The 20,830-nt window shown below is 40.9% G+C and overlaps 1 protein-coding gene and 1 long non-coding RNA gene across 4 annotated transcripts in view; one reads left to right on the top strand and one right to left on the bottom strand.

Annotated features, from left to right (window-relative positions):
• Positions 1-1,598: 1,598 nt before the first annotated feature.
• Positions 1,599-18,063, bottom strand: CLTRN (collectrin, amino acid transport regulator). 3 transcript variants are annotated; one of them, XR_011463152.1, is made up of 6 exons: positions 17,925-18,063; positions 12,510-12,605; positions 7,171-7,203; positions 6,507-6,565; positions 2,893-2,978; positions 1,599-1,998 (listed from the first exon to the last, which is right to left on the bottom strand). XR_011463152.1 is itself a non-coding variant. In XM_070365394.1 (4 exons), the coding sequence occupies exons 1-4, from the start codon at positions 7,226-7,228 to the stop codon at positions 1,923-1,925; spliced, it is 279 nt and encodes a 92-aa protein (XP_070221495.1). In that variant the 5' UTR covers positions 7,229-7,955; the 3' UTR covers positions 1,604-1,922. The 3 variants fall into 3 exon arrangements, 1 of the variants encoding a protein (XP_070221495.1); XR_011463151.1 differs by lacking the exon at positions 7,171-7,203 and having other exon boundaries at positions 1,606-1,998; XM_070365394.1 differs by lacking the exons at positions 12,510-12,605; positions 17,925-18,063 and having other exon boundaries at positions 1,604-1,998; positions 7,171-7,955.
• The window catches only part of LOC106701203 (uncharacterized), a 16,530-nt gene continuing 13,664 nt past the window's right edge, over positions 17,965-20,830 (top strand). Inside the window, exon 1 of the long non-coding RNA XR_001351698.2 lies at positions 17,965-18,118. This is a non-coding gene — a long non-coding RNA (uncharacterized lncRNA). The remainder of the gene's footprint in view (positions 18,119-20,830) is intronic.

The following is a 20,830-nucleotide window of genomic DNA, read 5'->3' as shown; positions in this document are numbered from 1 at the left end:
TGGAAGCATGATTTAACATAGTCACAAGATGAAGTTTTGCACTCAGAGGAAGTAAGAGTATAATAAAAAACAGTATATATAAATTCTGCTGATCAAGAGTAACAGTACGATTAAAAGAGACTAGTTGAGGGGTTTTAGCATCGTGAGATGGCCAATGGCTTTTTTCCTTATGTTTTTCTTTTTTTTTTAATTGAAGTATAGTTTATGTACAATATTATATAAATTTCAGGGGTACAACATATTGATTCACAATTTCAAAGGCTATACTCCATTTACAGTTATAAAATATTGGCTATATTTTCTGTGCTATACAATATATCCTTGTAGTTTATTTATTTTACATACAGCAACTCTACCTCTGAATTCCATGCCCCTGTCTTGTCCTTCCCGCTTTCCTCTCCCCTTTGGTAGTCACTAGGTTGTTCTCCATATCTGAGTTTGTTTCTTTTTGTTATATTCACATTCACAAGTCTGCTTTATTTTCTGGATTCCACACAGAAGTGATAACACACAGTATGTGTCTGACTTAATTTCACTAAACATAATACCCTCCCAAGTACATCCACATTGTTGCAAATGGTAAAATTTCACTCTTTTTTCTGGTGGAGTAGTATTCCATTTGTGTGTGTGTGTGTGTTTGTGTGTGTATACACCATCTTCTATATCTGTTCATCTGTTGATGGGCACTTAGGTTGCTTCTGTAGCTTAGCTAATGTAAATAACATTTCTATGAACATTGGGATGTGTGTATCTTTTTGAATTAGCATGTTTTCTTTTTTCTGATAAATAACCAGGAATGGTCTGCTGGGTCATATGTTAATTCTATTTTTAGGGTGTTTTTTTTTAACTTTTTGAAAATAACATCTTTAAAGTTTTTGCAGAGGTAAAATATTAAGCTTAAAATAGGTCTTAGTACATCAAAATACTAAGTTCTCTAATTGTATTCCAAGATGGTCTTTAAAACATAATATCCCATAAATTACAGAAGAGCAACCTTGGTCTGCAATTGTACAGAATGAATTTTTACAAACATAATAAATATATTTATGCCCTTACACATATTTTTAGTTTTTTGAGGAAACTCCATACTGTTTTCCATAGTAGCTGCACCAATTTACATCCCCACCAATAGAGTACCAGGGTTCCCTTTTCTCCTTATATTTTTCCTTTTTGATTTTTTAGAAGGCAATCTTCTACTTTTTTATTTTAAAAAGGATATTAATATCATTTCAGAAAGAATGCTTCAGTTTAAAGGCATAAGATAAAAGCAAATATATCTTTTCTAAAAATCTATAAAATAAGAGTAGAGTTCACTTAGGGTATTTTTTTTTACCTTACAGCCCCTTCTTTTAATTTTTTGAATCATGTGAATATGTTACATATTTTAAAATACGTGTGTGTGTGTGTGAACACACAAATCCACATATTGTATGTTTATTTTGTTCCTCCAAATGTTACTCTTCTGTTTATTCCTTATATTCACAGCTCATGCATAATACATTGTGGCTTTGAGTAGGACCAATAAATAGAAACCGTCTTTGCTAGGTTTTTAACAGAAGACAAAAGAGTGAAGCAAACAGGAGACCAAAATAAAAGACTTCATTGGAGGATATAACTTTCATCAGCAGGTAAACTTCCTTCCGAATTGTAAAAAAATTCTCAAATGAGATAAATTCATCTCTAATGACCCAGGTAGAGCTCAACTGAAGCAGCTATCACCACATACTGGAGTAAGAGGCAAGATATTTAACACCTTAGGATCTGGTACCTACCAATCTAAACAGTCCATAGCTGTAGACAGCACAAACAGCCATGAGGGTGTGTGAGCCTGCCCAGGCAGGGCCTGATTCTGTATTTAGTGTGAGGAGCAGCACAGAAAAATGTGTGCTAAGAGTACGCCGCTTCCCCTTCCAGCCCATCAATCAGATCAGTCCAGTCATTTCACCTCTCAAGGGGAATAGTGAAGGAAGAGGGTAGAGAGAAACCAGGAGTGTTGCCCTAATCACAAATAGAGACGAAAAGAAACATCACAAATAGGGAAGATTCCTCCAGAAGAATAGACAAAAATGTAAAACTATCAAAACTGTACTAAAACTTTTAAGAAATAAACAAGATGCTATGACAGATACCAACAGTACGATGAACCTATACATATGTAAATTATTTTCAAAGTGAGTGCTATGGATTTATCCTCCTCCCCAAATTCATATGTTGAAGCTCTAACCCTAAATGTGAATGCATTTGGAGACAGGGCCTATAAGGAGATAATTAGAGTTAAATGAGATGTCATTTAACTGATAGAAAGGATTAGCACCCTCATCCAAAAAGACTCCAGAATGCTCATTCTCTCCCCTGCCAGTTCTCCTTCAACCAAAAAGAGATCATGTGAGCATACAAAGATTTGGTGGCACCTGCAAGCTGAAAGGAGAGGCCTCAGATCGAAATCTACCTTGTCAGCATCTTACTCTTCAACTCTCTCAGCCTCCGGAACAGTGAGAAATAAATTTCTGTTGTTTAAGTCACCCAGTCTACGGTATTTTGTTATGACAGCCAGAGCAGACCAATACAATGAGAATAGAACTCTTCTCTTTCCATCTATCTATCGTATCAACAAGAGAAATATACATAAAATAGAAATCTAGAAAGCTTATGACATATAACTACAAATTTTTATATTTATCTCTATAGTGCCTATTGAATGAAGACCATTATTTGAACATGATATAAACTATAAGCTGACCTAGATTATAAAGTTTTTTTAAATGTTAAGTTAAAATGTGGGTCCCTTAAAAATTATATTTAAATAAATTATTTTCAAGATTGAGTTTTGTATTAATTCTATCTCAAATAATATTGCAATCAATCAATTAAGACTTTTCACTGTTTACTTACTCAGTTGTTTCTCTGTTGGGAACTTTTCTCATGGAGAAAGCCACCATTGCTTTGAAGAGATACTCTTCATTTGCATCCCAAGCATACTGAAAGAGAAGTAACACAGAGAATGAAAAGTAGAGAGGCATGGAATACAAACTGGTCCACTGGGTTGTAACTGTGGCCACAGTGGTGTTGGTGTGTGTGTGTCTGTCTGTGTCTCCCTCTTTCATCTTACACAAAAAAAGACTGGGGACCATGATAAATCATGTCACCATAATGTTTAGGATAGAATCTCCTGGTTATTCTATCACTGCAAGTGTGCTGTATTTCCCACTGCACACTCTTCTTCAAAATCTGCAGTATTAGTAACCAGTCAACAAACAGGGCATTTGGACATCTCATCCTGTATGTAAACAGTTGATTCCTTTTCATCCTTTCTCTCTCCCCTCATAAACTGACTCCCCATCTCAGCTTCCTTTCCTGTATTCATACCAGTACAAGTTTTCATTTTCTTAGCTGAAAACTTGAGTGGATGTGCATGGGATGGGCTGAATTGTATTTCCCACAAAGAAAGTTGTATGTTAAAATCCTAACCCCCAGTACCTCAAAATGTAACCATATATGGAAGACAGTGTCTTTACCCAGGTGATTAGGTTAAAATCAGATCATTAGGGTGGGTCCTAATCCAATATGATGGGTGTCATTGTAAGAACAGGAAATTTGGACATAGACACAGAAGGAAAACATGTGAACACAGCCACCCAAAAGCCAAGGAGATGGTCTGGAACACATCCCTCTCTCACAGAACTCAAAAGGAAATCAACCCTGCTGACACCTTGATCTTGGACTTCCAGCCTCCAAAATGAGAGGGAACAAATTTCCATCATTTAAGCCACCGAGTCTGTGGTACTATTATAGCAGCCCTAATCCCAGGGACGGGGTAGCCTGGTGGGCTGCCGTCTGTGGGGTCGCACAGAGTCGGACACGACTGAAGCGACTTAGCAGCAGCAGCAGCAAACTAAGGTGGCTGACTCCACATTTTAGGTATGTAATCTAGCATAACTGGAGAAAATCACAAAGCAGTGTGCCTTAACTCAATTCATGGTGACCTACTCTCAAACCGCCTGGCATCCCCTTATTCCATTTGGCCCTTCTCTGGATCTAAACTATATCAGTTTCCTCTGTGCATTCAATGCTGACTGGAAGCTGTTCATTGACTTTGAACTATGCTTAAGTCTTTCCCATTAAAATAACAAAACCAAATCACTTTATTCAGTCCTCCTTCTTCTACCAACTGTCGTTTCTCTCCTGCCCTTCACAACCAAAATTCTTGATGGAGTTGTCCATCCTCCTGTCCGCAGCTGGTCACTGACCATGTATTCTGAACCTCCTCCACCTGCCTTCCCGTCCCTGCACTCCACAAAGCAGCTCTCTCATGTTACCAATGATCTTCACGTTGCTCAACACAATGAGCGGTTTTCAGTGTCCCCTCGCCTGGCCCCTCAACAGCACTCAACACTCTTGAACACTCCCTTCATCTGAAAGCACTCTCTTTCCTTTCCTGACACAGCATCCTCCTGGTCTTCCTGCTGTCCCTCTGCCTCCTTTGCAAGTTCTTTGAGAATCACAAAGCTCAAGGCCAGCCCCTCTCCTCTGGCCATCCTCCACGTTCCTCATCAGCACTGTCATCATCACTTCAGTGCAAGAGATGCGGGAATGGATATCTCAAGCCAGTTCAATAATGTCTCAAACTCAGTAAGTCCAAAATCCATGGTTTTCTTATCTATTCTCAGTTCCCTGAGTCATAAAGGCGCCACCATCCATCTAGTTGCTTATCCTTGACCTATCCTCTTCCCTCCCTTGTCATCCCATCCCATGGCTCTCAAATCCTTTCACTGCCCCTCTCTCCATCAACACACCGGACTCCAAATGGCCATCATCTCTCACCAGTACTGCTCCAATCGCCTCCCAACTGGTTCCTTCTGTCTACTGTAGTCTCTTTGAGTCTGTCCTCTACTCTGTGGCCAAAGTATCTTGCAAACACATTCTGTCATGACACCCCTTCCACGAAACCCCCACTTGCTTTAGAAATAATACCAAAACTCCTTAATACAATCCATATTCTTGGGCCTGACCCCTCCTTTCTCTCGAAATTTATTACATGCGATGCTCCTCTTCACTGCTCCAGTTCCAAACACCTTGGCCATCCTTCCACCCTTCTCTTCCCACGTTCCTCCCTTGTAATAAGCCTTTGCATGTGCTAGTCCCTTCACCCTCTTTCCTTGTATTCCCCAGGTTCACTCCTACTAGTGTTTTAGACCTCACAGTAAATGCCAGGTCCTGTGGCCTCTAATGAGGCCAAAGTCCCTGTGGACTTCTCTTTCCTGAAATGCTTGTCAAGATCGCACACTTGCATTTGGTTCATTGGATATGCAACCATTCCCACGACTATAAGCTCCCCAAGGGCAAGGATAAGTCTGGTTTTAGCTGTACCGTGTCCTGAGCATCCAGTGTGGTGCCTGCCCTCAGAGGATTCTGGGAAAAGCAACCCTACGCACTGGCAGAGATGGTGGATTCTGCCGTCAAACCTGACCCCCTGCCCCCTGCTGACTTGAGATCCTGAGTAGGTCACTTAATGTCTTTGCACCTCTGTTTTCTCATCCACCTAATGAGAATGGGAATACCCATGTCATCGTCCTCAAAAGGCTGTTGAGAGAGCTAAATGAGCTAATGTGGGCAAAGTGATTAGAAGGGTCCCAGGTACAAAGTAAGCTAAGTTCTGAAGGAATGCTGGTGTTAGAATGATTATTACTCACTGAGTGAACAAAATGGTGGATTGCCTTGCAAACCGAATATGTCCAAGTTTCTTCAGCATTTCTTTTTATCATCTCTAGCCTGAGGCATCTTACTCTCACCTTCTATTGGAGAAAATTTTCACAGACCACACTGGCAAACTGAAACTAGAATGACACAACTCCATCTCATTAATTGAGAGTCTTTACTGTTCCTACTGGAGAAGGCAATGGCACCCCACTCCAGTGTTCTTGCCTGGAGAATCCCAGGGACGGGGGAGCCTGGTGGGCTGCCGTCTATGGGGTCGCAGAGTCAGACACGACTGAAGCGACTTAGCAGCAGCAGCAGCTTTACTGTTCCTACAGCTACTGTAGCCCCATGAGTGTTTTTTTAACTTTAATTTCATAAACATATATTTCATGCTGTTATCTTGATATTTGAGAATTGAAGACAAGTGACCAGAGAAGTGGAACGTTTTGTGCCACGAAAGATCTTACATGGGTGAAACATGCCCTCTTTTCAATGATGAGAAAAGTGACTGACAAAATTCGAATGACCAGTACGGTCAGGAGCAGAGCCCAAACCAGGCCTGTTTGGGGTAGTACAGAACTTCGCATATTTTCCAGGATACGCCACAGATTAAATACTTCAGGCAAAATCACTTTATTAACAATTTCTGTTTTACTACAAATCGTTTTGCTTTAAGAAAATATCAGATTTGACATCTTTAGAAGTAGTTTGTGCAAGTTTAAGATAACTATGCACAGAGGCTCATTATCAGAGAAAGCAGTGTTATTAGCAAACAAAATTTTAAAGGAACATGCAGGATCTGCACTTACTGCCTTATCTCCCAGGGCTGTTCTGATACTAAGTCTCACTTTAAAAGCATTTTCTGCATCTGCCAGAGAGAAAAAAGAGAGCAGTACATGATGATAAAATCCATCAAAATGGAGCCTGATAAATCCTAATATTTAATGTAACTCAAATCAATAGACCCTGGTTCAATTCCTGGGTTAAGAAGATCCTCTGGAAAAGGAATAGGCTACCCACTCCAGTATTCTTGGGCTTCGCTGGTGGCTCAGCTGATAAACAATCCACCTGCAGTGTGGGAGACCTGGGTTTGATCCCTGGGTTGGGAAGATCCCCGGGAGAAGGGAAAGGCTACCCACTTCAGTATTTTGGCCTGGAAAATTCCACGGACTGTGCAGGCTATGGGGTCGCAAAGAGTCGGACACGATTGAGTAACTTTCACTTTCACTTTTTTTTAAAAAAATCAACAGAACACAGATTGCAATTAAACTGTCCCTAAAACTTCTGAAAGTTTAACTGCAATCATCTTAGATGGTTGAAAATTTTCTTTCAAACTCATAAAACATTCACAGGCTCAAGTTTCAAGCCACAACACATCAGCAGATTTAGAAAAATAAAGAAGTCTTTCAGTCAGAGACTTGTCAATCATTCAGAAAACTGTTAATCTATTTTGAAGTTTCAAGGCTTACGTACCTGGTCGACAGAGATCGGCACGAATAGCAGTTACTAGAAAAAAGAGCAGCCACAACATTCTTTCAGAGTGGAAAACACAAGGCAAACGGAGGAAAAAAAAAATTCACCCTTCACTTAAAGCTGCCTTAGCCATTCTGTGACCCGGATTAGAATATGAGACAAAGAAGCAAGCCACCACCTAAAAGGTTTAATGATTAACCCCCATCATTTGGGTTAATACTTTGATAGAAGCAGCCCATCTCCTGTCAGTTATTTATGAAAATCTGTTTGGAAAACAGATTAGCTGTCCTTCCCAAACTCTACCTCCAAAGAATGTTTTCTCTGCTGACTCAGAAGTTGGACTCCTCCCCAGCCCTTTCTTCTGCTGTCTGGTTAAATGCACAGTGGAAAGAATTAGTCCTTTCTGGAGGTTTACGATGTGAACTCTCTGCCTTTTCAGGACTGAAATATCTGGCTTATAGATAGACTATCTTAATTTAGGAAACAAACATCACTCCTTTCTATCTCTGGTGAACAAAGGACACCCTTCTAAGACTGGCTTTATCTGACTCTCACCTCCACAGGTAAACGTTCAGGAGAACTTCCCAATCAAAGAGAATGCTTTTGGTCAGCCCTAAGGCCTGGTAGTTGTATAAAATTAAAGTTAATGACATAGAGCAGTGCTATCCAATGGAACATTCTGTGATGATGGAAATGTTCTATATCTGCAATATATAGCATGTATACAGCATATACAATGTACTAGCCACTAGGCATAGGTGGCTGTTGAGCACCTAAAATGGGGCTACTGCTGCTGAGACACTGAATTTGTATTAATTTAATGTAAACATATTTGGCTAGTGACAATGGTCAGTGCAGTTATACAACAGTAATTAGGAACTACCTACCATGAACTGGGGCTTCCCTGATAGCTCAGTTGCTAAAGAATCCACCTGCAATGCAGGAGACCCTGGTTCGATTCCTGGGTGAGGAAGATCCCCTGGAGAAGGGAAAGGCTACCCACTCCAGTATTCTGGCCTGGAGAATTCCATGGACTGTATAGTCCATGGGGTCACAAAGAGTCGGACACGACTGAGCAACTTCCACTTTCACCATGAACTAGCTTCGCTGGACTATTCCTCTAATCCTCAAAACAGCACCCCACATTGCTGTGTTATAGTCAACTTACATACGAGAAAACTGAGGATTCAGTGTTTAAGGCATTGGTGGCAACAGGAGGAGTGGAATGGGTGTCGCTTTACCAGCCTGGATGACTTACACCTGAACCCTATCTCCACCATGCTGAACCGGACTGTGTTTGGGGTCATCACTGGTCAAAAGGGACATTGTAACAAAACCTCAGAGATGCTCTGTGGACTATGGCAGTGAGCAGAGAAGAACCATCCCCTCACGGGCATTCTACAGATGCCAATCAAGCCCCCAGCAGGCCAGTGTCAGGGCCTTCCTCTCTACCACACAGCCTCTGCATGAGTTCAGTCCCCAAATTCTACCTTGTTGCTTAAAAACCATGAATGGAAAAATTAGATTGGATGACCCCACTGTTAAATAGAAAATTTGGATTTTTAAAGAAACAACAAGAAAAATATCAACAACTACACTTCTCATTTCCCCTTCCTGGTTAGGGTGATAGTTTATTGTAGATGACCCATTGCTGTCAGCTAACTCCACTTAAGGAGCTTTTCTTCATCTCCTTCACCTTGGTTGCCAGGATACAGAGTCAGGAAAAGTTGTTCTAAAGAGAGACGTGGCCCAGTCTCCCTGGGTTCTGGAATGAACCCAGTCATTCCAGAAATTTTACTATTGGGGGAAATGGAAATTTCCTAGAAGGAAGGGCCTACATAGCTAACCCCTGAAAATAAAGTCAGGCTAGATGAACTTATCTTAGGAAATGTTAGACCAGATATCGGCATCCTGCGGGGAGGAGGGTGGCAGGGGATAGATAGAGATTGTAACAAAACTGATTAGTCGCATATAGTAAACCCCTGGAGAGATAGGAATCTGATTCAGACTTGCTTTAGCCTTAAGACTTCATAAAAATATCAAGTATCTCTTTTGCTTTTACTTAGGAGGACTGCAGACAGTAAAACAGTGAACTGTATTTAAGCCATTCATTTGAAAAGAGAAGAAACTCTCTTCTCTTTTGAATTACGATTTCTCAATGTTTGTTGCCTCATTTTAAAAATCAACAGAGAAAAGGGCAACAGAAGTTCTGTACAGAAAATACAGAGAACCAAAAAGCGAAAAGTACAAAATACCTATAATACCACCCGTACGGATGACCAGTGTGAATATATTTTAATAGTTGAAACACACGTTCCTTAGCCTTGGATCTTCCTGTGTGTTCCCTTGTGACATTATTGTCGTTTGGTCTCATTGTAGTGGCCCTGTGAGAACAGGGCAGCATCACAGTGAGAATCACATAGGCCCTTGTCTTCTTCCTTACCCTAATGGGAATGCTGCTCCCCACGGGATCTGGTTGAGTCATTTTACTTTTTTAAATATAATTATTTATTTATTTTGACTGTGCAGTGTGGCTTATGGGATCTTAGTTCCCTGACCAGGGATTGAACCCATGCCCTCGACAATGAAAGCACAGAGTCTTAACCACTGGACAGCCAGGGAATCCCCCAGTGTGTCACTTTAAATTTGATATATTGTAAGATAAAAGCACCTTTTATTCCTAACTTACTGAAAACTTCCTTTTGTCAAGTGACATTGAATTTTATCACCTGCCTTTTCAATATCTATTAATATGACCCTAGAATTTTTACCACTTGGCATGTTATATTAAAAAATTTCTTTAGGTTGATCAATCCTTAGATAAACTTAGTTTGATTACTTCTAACTTGCTTCTGGACTTTCTTGCTGTGTTTGTTTTCTTTAGCTTTTTAAATCCATTTTCATAGAAGAATACCATTTAGGTTCCTATTCAAGTGCTGATCCCTTTTTCCAGTCCTTACAGTACCACCTTGAAAAATGGTATAGAACGATTTGTAACATTATCTACATTTACAAATACTTGAAAATGCAGAAGAAATGAAATATTCAGAGTTGAAGAATCTAAGACTATATATATTTTGGAGGAAGAGTTCTTAATTTTAAAACTTTCTTATAATGTCATTAATTGCAGGTTTCTTATTTCTTTCCCTTTTCACTGTTTATGGTATCCAAGAGAAGCATTCATTTCATTAAGATTTTCCAGTCTTCTCATAGACTGCATACAATATATATCTCATAAAATACTCCATTCATTGTTATAGTCCCTTTATATTTCCCAGTTATATATTAATTTTTTTCTCATTTTTCCACTGTTCTTTCCAGAGATTTACCTACTCTTTTTATTGGTTAATCAAAGAAGATCTTGCATTTAATTTTTAATTCCTCTGCTTCCTAATTCATCCAGCTTTACAGTTATTCTTTAATCTCACCATCATACTGGTTTTCTTGTTCTTTTTATAACTCTTGAACTGGCTAATAGGCTTATTTATTTTTAATCTTTCTCAGTTAATATGAAAATACCTATGGCTACGAATTTTCCTTGGAATATTGTTCTGGCCACATGACATAACAAGTACAAATGTACAGTGATCTCATTCTATTTTCTCAATAGTCTACAGTTACAGTTTTAATTTTTCTATACCCCAGTATTTAGAAAAGCATTAGAAAATTAGAAAAGTATTTGTCATTAGCAAAAGAAACAGCAGCCAAAAATGAAATGGTTAAAAATATTGCCTTTTATAGGTCCTGTAAGATGAACAGAAAAAGAAAATGTTTAGTGATAAAATAAGATACTGTCAATAACTTGACTTAAAACATGAAGAGTCTTTCTTACAAGGTCTGGATCAGTTGGAATGTACCAAAAAAGATTTTAACAACTAAAGAGCTTGAGAGTTTAGTAAAAGTGGTGAACCCAAAACTAGAAGCTATCGTTCTTGACTCTCAACATAGCGGGGTTTTTTCTTTCACTTTTCAAAATCTTGCACATACTTAGTCTTTATTTTCATGCACAATTGTAAGTATTAAACCTCCAGAAAATTCATATCCAACTTGTTCCATACAATGCTCATTTCAGCAATTTTACAAATAGGAGCTTAATAATTTATCAGTAACAGTGGTAATGATGACAACTAAAGTGGTTTCAAACATTCACAATATGGCCCTATTACTGGCAATGTTTAGAGTTTCAAGAATGCAGATAAAAAGTTGAGACTACTATTGCCATGAGCGATACAAAAGGCACTGAGTCTCCTGAGACAGGAAAGAGAAACTGATTTCTCCGTGCTTTTTCCTACTCCACAACATTACTGAAAAGCAGTTTCTTGGCACGTAACTACTGATCTGGAGAATGAATTAAACATGAGATCACACGAAAAGGAAACACATGAGTTGGTCTTTGGACTCACATAAGATGCCTTTTAAAGTTCATCAGAGTTGTAAATACATGTGGGTGATATGTATGCTCCATTTACCTGCGATAAAACAAGATGTAGTATGGAGGACAAATGCAGCTTTGAAATTTTAACTGATTGCTTCATTGTCACAATCAGGTAATTTTCAAAACCTAGAATAACCTGAATACTGTGAGCTTTCATTTTTTATCTTTAAATATTTTAACCACCATTACAGGTCTATCTCAATGATCACCTCCTTTAAGAAATCTTTCTTTTCTTTTTGTTATAGATTCTTAGCTGTTGTTTGTTGTGGACTTGTCCACTCTACTAACTTTTCATTCTCTGTCCTGTGTTTCCACAGCATTTTGTTCACATTCGCACATGGATCTATTGCCAACATGATTTGTTTCTAGATCCTTCAAATTTTAAGTTCTTGGAGGGCAGGGATTATATTTGGTTCCATTTGCATTTCTCATGGCCCATGAATATTTGACAGTAAAACTGAACTATAAATTGGCAGTCTAAGGCATTTAAGACCATGGAAATTAAGTATCATGAAGTACACTGCAATTTTTTTGACTATCTCCACCAGAGAAAGACAATTTCCAGTACTCTGACAAATCAGGAACCCTGGGCTGTGGAAAACTTCAGTCTCCACTCCCAGACCTTATGCCCTTCTTAGATGAGAAAAAAAAATCCAAAGCTAGAATATTCGAAGGCTAGTCAAATTTTGTAGGTTAATCAACAACTGTAACTTTATGAACCTTACCTTTTCACCCCCACAAGGTAACAATTTTCAGCTTCAGAGAAAGTTAATCACTAATCTTTAGAAATAAAGATTAATTCAGACAAACTAAGTGAGTATAATTCTGCCAATTTTATATTCCTAAGGTAGCAATTTAAAGAACACTTTCATAAACAGAATGCATATGTGACTGACTGTCTCACCTTGTCCATGAAGACCAATACATTCAAATGAGTCCCACGTACAATGTAAATTGTTGCAGGTACTATAGAAAGCAGGATGCAGATTCCTTAAGAAAACTAAAAAAAAAGAAAAAAGAAAGATGAAAACTCTAATTTGAAAAGACACATGAACCCCAATGTTCACAGCAGCACTATTTACAATAGCCAAGACATGGAGGCAACCTGAATGCCCATCAACAGGCAACTGGCTTAAGACGATGTAGTATAGATACACAATGGTATATTAACCATAAAAAAGAATGAAATATTGCCATTTGCAGCAACATGGACGGACCTACAGACTATCATACTCTGTGAAGTGAGACAGAGAAAGACAAATATGATATGATATCACTTTTATGTACATTCTAAAATATATTACAAATGAATCTTTATATAAAACAAAAATACTCATAGACATAGAAAGCAAATTTATGGTTACCAAAGAAGAGAGGGGGTAGATAAGCAACAAGGATTTACTGCTATTACAGAGAACTATATTCAATATTTTATAATAACGTATAAAGGAAAATAATATGAAATATATATATATATAACTGAATCACTTTGCTGTACATCTGAAACTAACACACTATTGTAAACCAATTATACTTCAATGAAAATAAGTGAAATTTTTTAAAATAAAATTTTAAAAAAATGAGTCCTATGCAATAAAAACAAGATTTTACTGACATAGCCAACACTGCTTGGGTATTGTATTAAGAGTTTTCTCATGGTTTCAACAAGTCATGATACTTTTTTCTGGGTAAAAATTACTGTAACCATGCTCTATGGAGTACTATTTTCCATCCTTAAATCTTGTATCTGACTGCCAGTTAGTGTTACCTGATCACATTTAGCCCTGCCACCAGGTACCGCTGTTACCAACCTCCATAAAGAGGTAGAGGGCTTCCCAAGTGGCACAGAATCCACTTGCTAATGCAAGAGACGCAAGAGACGTGGGTTCCACCCCTGAGCTGGGACAATTCCCTGGAGCAGGAAATGGCAGCCCATTCCAGTATTCTTGCCTGGAAAATTCCATGGACAGAGGAGCCTGGTGGGCTACAGTCCATGGGGCTGCAAAGAGTTGGACACAACTAAGTGACCAAGTATACACACACAAAGAGGTAGAGAGGCCCTGTATCTTTTAGGTTCAGTTCAGTTCAGTCACTCAGTCGTGTCCGACTCTTTGCGACCCCATGAATTGCAGCACACCAGGCCTCCCTGTCCATCACCAACTCCCAGAGTTCATTCAAACTCATGTCCATCAAGTCGGTGATGCCTTCCAGCCATCTCATCTGTTGTCCCCTTCTCCTCCTGCCCCCAATCCCTCCCAGCATCAGAGTCTTTTCCAATGAGTCAACTCTTCACATCAGGTGGCCAAAGTATTGGAGTTTCAGCTTTAGCATCAGTCCTTCCAATGAACACCCAGGACTGATCTCCTTTAGAATGGACTGGTTAGATCTTGCAGTCCAAGGGACTCTCAAGAGTCTTCTCCAATACCACAGTTCAAAAGCATCAATTCTTTGGCACTCAGGTTTCTTCACAGTCCAACTGTCACATCCATACATGACTGCTGGAAAACCCACAGCCTTGACTAGATGGACCTTTGTTGGCAAAGTAATGTCTCTGCTTTTTAATATGCTATCTAGGTTGGTCATAACTTTCCTTCCAAAGAATAAGCGTCTTTTAATTTCATGGATGCTCTCATTTTCCTAACAGAAGCTTAAGCTACCCTCATTCTGGTTGATACACAAAGTACATGAAATAATCAAAAGATCAAAGTTTTTGCCCTTGTGGCCAGTGACAATGACCTTGATCTTTCTACTGTATGAAATCATCAAAAACTTACAGTAAGAAATGTTTCTGAAGACTGCCTAAAAGACATAGATGTAAGACCTCTATTACTACAAATCGGAGATGCCAGATAAGTTTTTGCAACCACTCATTCATCCTGAACCCACAAAAGACATTGTTAATCTATTATAGAACGTTTTACTTCTGAGCCCGGACTCAATCACAGAACTCCAATGCAGTTATTCAGTCAGTCAACATGTGAGTTGAAACTTACTTGCCATCATGGGGAATAATGATCTTAACGCTGCCCTGACTAAGCCATACCATTAAGGGTCTGTGATCTCAAATAAACAGGAAAGTGTGGGTGGTTCACAGAATTGATTTAATGAACTGTGCTTTGTTACTGTGGCAACAGTTTACATTGAGGGGATCTGTATGAAATTCTTTAAGACACTTGCTTCCTACTTAGTTCATAGCATCCTTATGATGAGCAATTAGGATTTCCGTTGGGACTGAACATCAAGAAAAACTGTGCATCTCAAAAACAAACAAATGAAGCTGCAGGGCATTATGCTAAATGAAATAAGCCAGACAGAGGAAACAAATACCTTATGATCTCACTTATACGTAGAATCTAAAAATACACACACACAAACCTGAACTCACAGATTCAGGGAACAGATTGGGGGTTACCAAAGGCAGGGGGTACGGGGGAGCCTGGTGGGCTGCCGTCTATGGGGTCGCACAGAGTCGGACACGACTGAAGCGACTTAGCAGCAGCAGCAGCAGCAAAGGCAGGGGGTAGAGGTGGGTAAAATGAGTGAAAGTACTCCAAGTTAGGCTTCAACAGTACATGAACTTTCAGATGTTCAAGTTTGATTTAGAAAAGGCAGAGGAACCAGAGATCAAATTGCCAACATCTGCTGGATCACAGAAAAAGCAAGAGAATTCCAGAAAAACATCTACTTCTACTTTATTGACTATACCAAAGCCTTTGACTGTGTAGATCACAACAAACTGTGGAAAATTCTTCAAGAGATGGGAATACCAGACCACCTCCCCTGCCTCCTGAGAAATCTGTATGCAGGTCAAGAAGCAACAGTTAGAACCAGACATGGAACAACAGACTGGTTCCAACAGACTGGTTGGAAAAGGAGTATGTCAAGGCTGTATGTTGTCCCCTTACTTTCTTAACTTATATGAAGAGTACATCATGCGAAATGCTGGGCTGGATGAAGCACAAGCTTGAATCAAGATTGCTGGGAGAAATATCAATAACCTCAGATATGCAGATGACACCACCCTTATGGCTGAAAGTGAAAAGGAACTAAAGAGCCTCTTGATAAAAGCGAAATAAGAAGGGGAAAAAGCTGGCTTAAAACTCAATATTCAAAAAACTAGATCATGGCATCTGATCCCACCACTTCATGGCAAACAGAGAAACAATGCAAACAGTGACAGACTTATTTTGGGGGGCTCCAAAATCACTGCAGATGGTGACTGCAGCCATGAAATCAAAAGATGCTTGCTCCTTGAAAGAAAAGCTATGACCAACCTAGACAGCATATTAAAAAGCAGAGACATTACAACAAAGGTCTGTCTAATAAAAGCTATGGTTTTTCCAGCAGTCATGTATGGATGTGACAGTTGGAGCATAAAAAATGCTGAGTGCCAAAGAATTGATGCTTTTGAACTGTGGTGTTGGAGAAGACTCTTGAGAGTCCCTTGGACTGCAAGGAGATCCAACCAGTCCATCCTAAAGGAAATCAGTCCTGAATATTCACTGGAAGGACTGTGCTGAAGCTGAAGCTCCAATACTTTGGCCACCTGATGCAGAATTGACTCACTGGAAAAGACCCTGATGCTGGGAAAGAGTGAAGGCAGAAGTGGATGACAGAGAATGAGATGGTTGGGCGGCATCACCGACTCGACGTGAGTTTGAGCAAGCTCCGAGAGTTGGTGATGAACAGGGAAGCCTGGCATGCTGCAGTCCATGGGGTCACAAAGAGTCAGACAGGATTGAGCGACTGAACTGAACTTAATGAAAAGCTACAAACTTATTTATAAAATAAATAAGTCATAGGGATGTAATGTACAGAAAGGTGACTACAATTAACAATATTGTGTTGTATATCTGCAAGTTGCAAAGAGAGTGAATCTTAAAGGTCTCATCACAAGAAAAAAATCTGTAACTATGTGTGGATGTTTATTAGATTTACTGTGGTGATCATTTCACAATTACATCAATACTGAATCATTATGTGTACCCCTGAAACCAATATATTGTAATATGTCAATTAAACCTCAATTTTAAAAAGAGAGGCATTTACCAAGTCCTTTTCCACCTATAACCCACCCCCTGACCACATCTTAGCTAATTTTCTCTTCAATTCTTATCCCATCCAAACCCAAGCTGGGAAACCTCAGGCTAAAAGCTCCTTGAAGTCTCTCTTGGCACTGGAACATAGTACTCCACAAATACGATTTCAGTGCATGAATAACTGAACGGCTAATGGAAAGTGCCCTTACCCTAGAAGTGCCCATTCTGGACAGGAAGGGGGAAAAAAAAAAGCTGGTAATAACCTCTTCAATCTTTTCTCTGTGGACCCAGAATTGTAAATCGAGACAGTAAAGACCTCTCGAAGAAGAGGTCCACAAGCAGAAATCTAAGTGTGGTGTTACCTTCACAGGCCCTACACAGCAGGAGGGCACTAGGTACCTTAAAAAGTCGTCGAAGGAGACATTAGGAAGTAGAGGAGTGTGCTTAATCCATGCAGCCCGCTATTTAAACTCGGTTGGTGAGCTGGTAGGAACATAGTTTCAGTTGGTCCTCAGTTACCTTTCCTACCCGGTTTCTGCTCTTGGAGTTGTGGTGTTTGGAACCCGGAGAAATATGAAGCAAACCTATCTTTAGGGGAGAAGCAGAAACCTCCAAGTTCGTTTCACCCTGTAAAAGGCGCCAACATCTAGCTCTGAGAGACCTGGACGATTTCCTCCAGAAATTCGTAAGCTCCGCCCGCTTCTCTGAGGCTTCTCAAGATCAGGTTCCGCCAAGAAGGGGAGAGCAGGGGGCGTGGATCTGCCAAGAGTGTAACCAGAACTAGATGTCCTGGGAATCCAGGGAGTGGCCAGGACGGAATACAGGGAAACGCGCGTGCGCGGAGTTAGTGTGATCAACGAGCACCTCAGGATCATATGGTGCGGCAAGGAACTGAGGGACGGGCCTGGACCCGTGGGAAGGAGCGTCAGCGACGGCCACGTCGGGAGGGGAGTGGCCTAGGAGTAACACAGAGGCGTGACCGGAAAATGTTGGACTGAATCGGCACGTGAAGGGCGTGGCATAGTCGCTCCTAAGCGCAAGACAGAGTTGGTCGAGCCTGCGGGGTGTGAGCTCAGGCAGAGGGCAGATAAACTATCAGAGTGGAGGTAGAGACAGAAGCACAAAGGGAGTTGCGTGGTGTCAGCTCAACAAACATGACCCGAAGGGTCAAAAGAATGTGAAAGGATTCTGATCAGTGTCGGTGGGGAGGAGTGGCGTACGACACGCATGTGACGTAACAGAAAGGCGGGCCCTGGTGTAGGCGGAGCGTAAGGACGTACCGTGAACGTGGCCGTGGATGGTCCGTAGGGGCGTGGCTTTGACGCTCTAAGGAGTGCGACAAACATGGTCCAGCTCCAAGGAAGGGTGGGTCCACGCGGAGGTCAGAGGCGGGACCAACTTACCGCGCAGGCTCCTTACCGCGGCTGGAAGCCCGGAGAAATGGCAGCAGCGGTACAGTCAGGGAGAAGAGCAGGTGAAGGGCTGAGCGGAGAAGACTTTCGGGCTCCAACACGGGGAGTGTGGCCGGGGGCGGGGGAGGACTTCCGGCTTCGTCGGGACGTGGGCGGAGCGCGCGGGGCCGTGACGTAGGATAAGCGAAATGACCTGTTGCGGCGTGAGGGGCGTACCTAGGCGACAGGGGGCGTAGACAAGATGGCCGCACGCATGACCCTCGCATCCTGGTGGCAAACAGGGGTTTCCGCTCTGGGAAATCTTCGGATAAGGTCGGGCGGTTAAGTGGAGCGTGGGCGCAGGGGAGCGTTACCTAGCAGAGAGAGCAGGAATCCTTTTCTACACATTACCATGCGCTGCAGTGGGCTCCGGACCCGGGATAGCTGTCGGCCCCTCTAGAGAAGGCCAGTCCCGGCGGGGCTTCTCTGTAGGATGGAGGAGAAAGCAGCAGGAAATCACTCCTTCCCTCATCTAATCCTGTTCCTCCGCTATGAGAGTCTCCAGAAAACCACACCCCTCTTTTGTGCATTTAAAAGAGTTTTGTGCATTTAAAAGTAGAACAGGTGTCCCAGAGAGTTTGGGAAGTGAGGGGCTTGCAGTTTCAGTGATCGAGTCCTACCAAACTGGGATTCAGTCATATCTGCATTGTTGATCTTCTCCCTGATTATGCCAAGGGCTATGGACAGATTCACAACCACTCTCAGAGCAGAGGATCAGCAGCTATGTCTTGTGGCCATATCTAAGCCTTCTCTACTCCTCAGTTCTATTGTTTTTCTTTTGTGTCCAGTCCTGGAGCTAGAGGGGAAGAGTCTACCAAATATAGATGTTGGTGGCTGTGATTCTTTGTGGCATGAGTTAAGAGCTACTGCTCTCAGACTTCTCTTGTGGTCCAGTTGCAGGGGGCACGGGTTCGATCCGTAGTCTGGAAACTAAGGTGCAGGGAGGCCAAAAAATAAAGTAAAAGCTACTGCTCTAAGGATGCTGGAAAGCCCTTGTTATTAATGTAATTTCCTCTTGTTTATTTTTGCTGAAAAGCTTGAAAAACATGGGGAGATAACAAAGATGTGTTCACGATATGTTGAGTAGGATTCATTCTCTGTCAGCCACTGTAAACCACATTGCTTTCTGCTTCCCCTTTTTCCTTTGCTGACAACATGGTCATCTCCACTGTGCTGTTAAAAATTCTTGATGGAATATGGAGGGAACTCGGGAATCTGGTGAAACCTTTCACCCTACCCATAAGCTGCCCCTGCACATCCCTCAGAACGGTCTCTATTCTCAGCCTGCATCGAAGTCCACAGCTTACTAAAGTTCATTCATCTGCTTTCCCCCCTCCCCGCTTAGTCTCCCTTCTGGGCCCTAATAAAGAGCTACACTGTTCCTGAGTATTTTGGAAATGAAAACCTTTCAACTTTCTAAGGCTTTCCTGATTTACTCAGAAATTTAAACTCAGTACCAGGTCTAAAATTCATCTAAAGGCCGCAAGAAGTTAAGAGCACCATTGCTGTGCTTGTGCACATCTGCCCTGATGTTCCTGGAGCTAGGCAAAAGGCTGCCACCACTTATACTTGGAGTACAATAAGAGTTGAGTTCCTTTTGACTAAATATGAATATTGAGGACATCTGATGGAAAGAGGGAAATTCCACTGGAGCAATTAGTTGCAGTGCGTTAAACAATTATAAACTTAACTTTTGATCCCATATTGGGATCATAATCTTTCTCAGTCAAGATAAGGAAACATATAATTAAAATTTCAGAGAATTGGAAAAGGCTATCTTCCTTTGTAAATCAGAAGGCAAAACGTCAACAGTCCATTTGATAAGAATCAAGAAATTTGTTTTCAACGTAATTAGAACCTTTAGTTGGGTTATTTTTTTCTGTTTTGCGAAGTATAAATGGTTTAATCAGGCAGAGTTTGAGAGCCAAGGCATTTAATAAATAATCTACAAATTATTTTAAAAGGCTTTTGGAATCTATTTTCATTCATGGATTTCTGTCTGCAAAACAGCAGATAAGGAAGGTGTAAGTAAAATCTAAGAACATATATAAATAATCAATGATAGCAAAGGGGATGTAGCACAGAAAGCTTACCTTCCCTGGGGTCCATCCACGTCATGGGCACATCTTTCCTGTGCCTGTATAACAAAATACAGCTTGAGATTACTGTACATTTATACATTTCAGGATTCACCCATGGCCTAGTTAATAATGAGTATCAGTTTACTTTTAATGCTAAATTTTGCAGTTTATACTCTAGGTGCAAATTCATAAACATTTTTCTGATAAGGATCTTTCTGAAGCATATATCTTGACATAAATAATCTCTTGTATTGTTACAGGTATTGTAGCCTGTGCTGTGCTTAGTCACTCAGTTGTGTCTGACTCATTACGACCCCATAGGGTGCAGCCCATCAGGCTTTTCTGTCCATGGGGATTCTCCAGGCAAGAATACTGGAGTGGATTGCCATTACTTCGTAGAGGGTATCTTCCCAACCCAGGGATCGAACCCAGGTCTCCTGCATTGCAGGCTGATTCTTTACTGTCTGAGCCACTAGGGACGCCCTAGCATTAGCTAAATTTTCTATTGGGATTTCCCTGGAACCCTCCTTGCCCCTGACCTTTCATGCTCCCTTCCTTCCTTGATTGCATTTGACTTCCCTTTCTCTAGGCCTCCCTAATCACTCCATTTTGTTAGTCTCCCTCTAGATACCTGTTACCCCTGGGGGAGGGGAT

The sequence above is a fragment of the Bos mutus genome, chromosome X (genome assembly GCF_027580195.1).
Source record: "Bos mutus isolate GX-2022 chromosome X, NWIPB_WYAK_1.1, whole genome shotgun sequence".
Lineage (NCBI taxonomy): Eukaryota > Metazoa > Chordata > Mammalia > Artiodactyla > Bovidae > Bos > Bos mutus.
This window is presented reverse-complemented; position numbering and strand designations above follow the sequence as displayed.

Bases quoted from the DNA above. Each gene is read 5' to 3' on its own strand.
- CLTRN (XM_070365394.1), bottom strand. From the start codon at position 7,228: ATGTTGTGGCTGCTCTTTTTTCTAGTAACTGCTATTCGTGCCGATCTC. The intron at 6,566-7,170 runs GTACGTAAGCCT...TCTCTCTGGCAG, and splicing joins TGCCGATCTCTGTCGACCAG to ATGCAGAAAATGCTTTTAAA. The intron at 1,999-2,892 runs GTAAGTAAACAG...ATTTGTGATTAG, and splicing joins CCCAACAGAGAAACAACTGA to GGCAACACTCCTGGTTTCTC.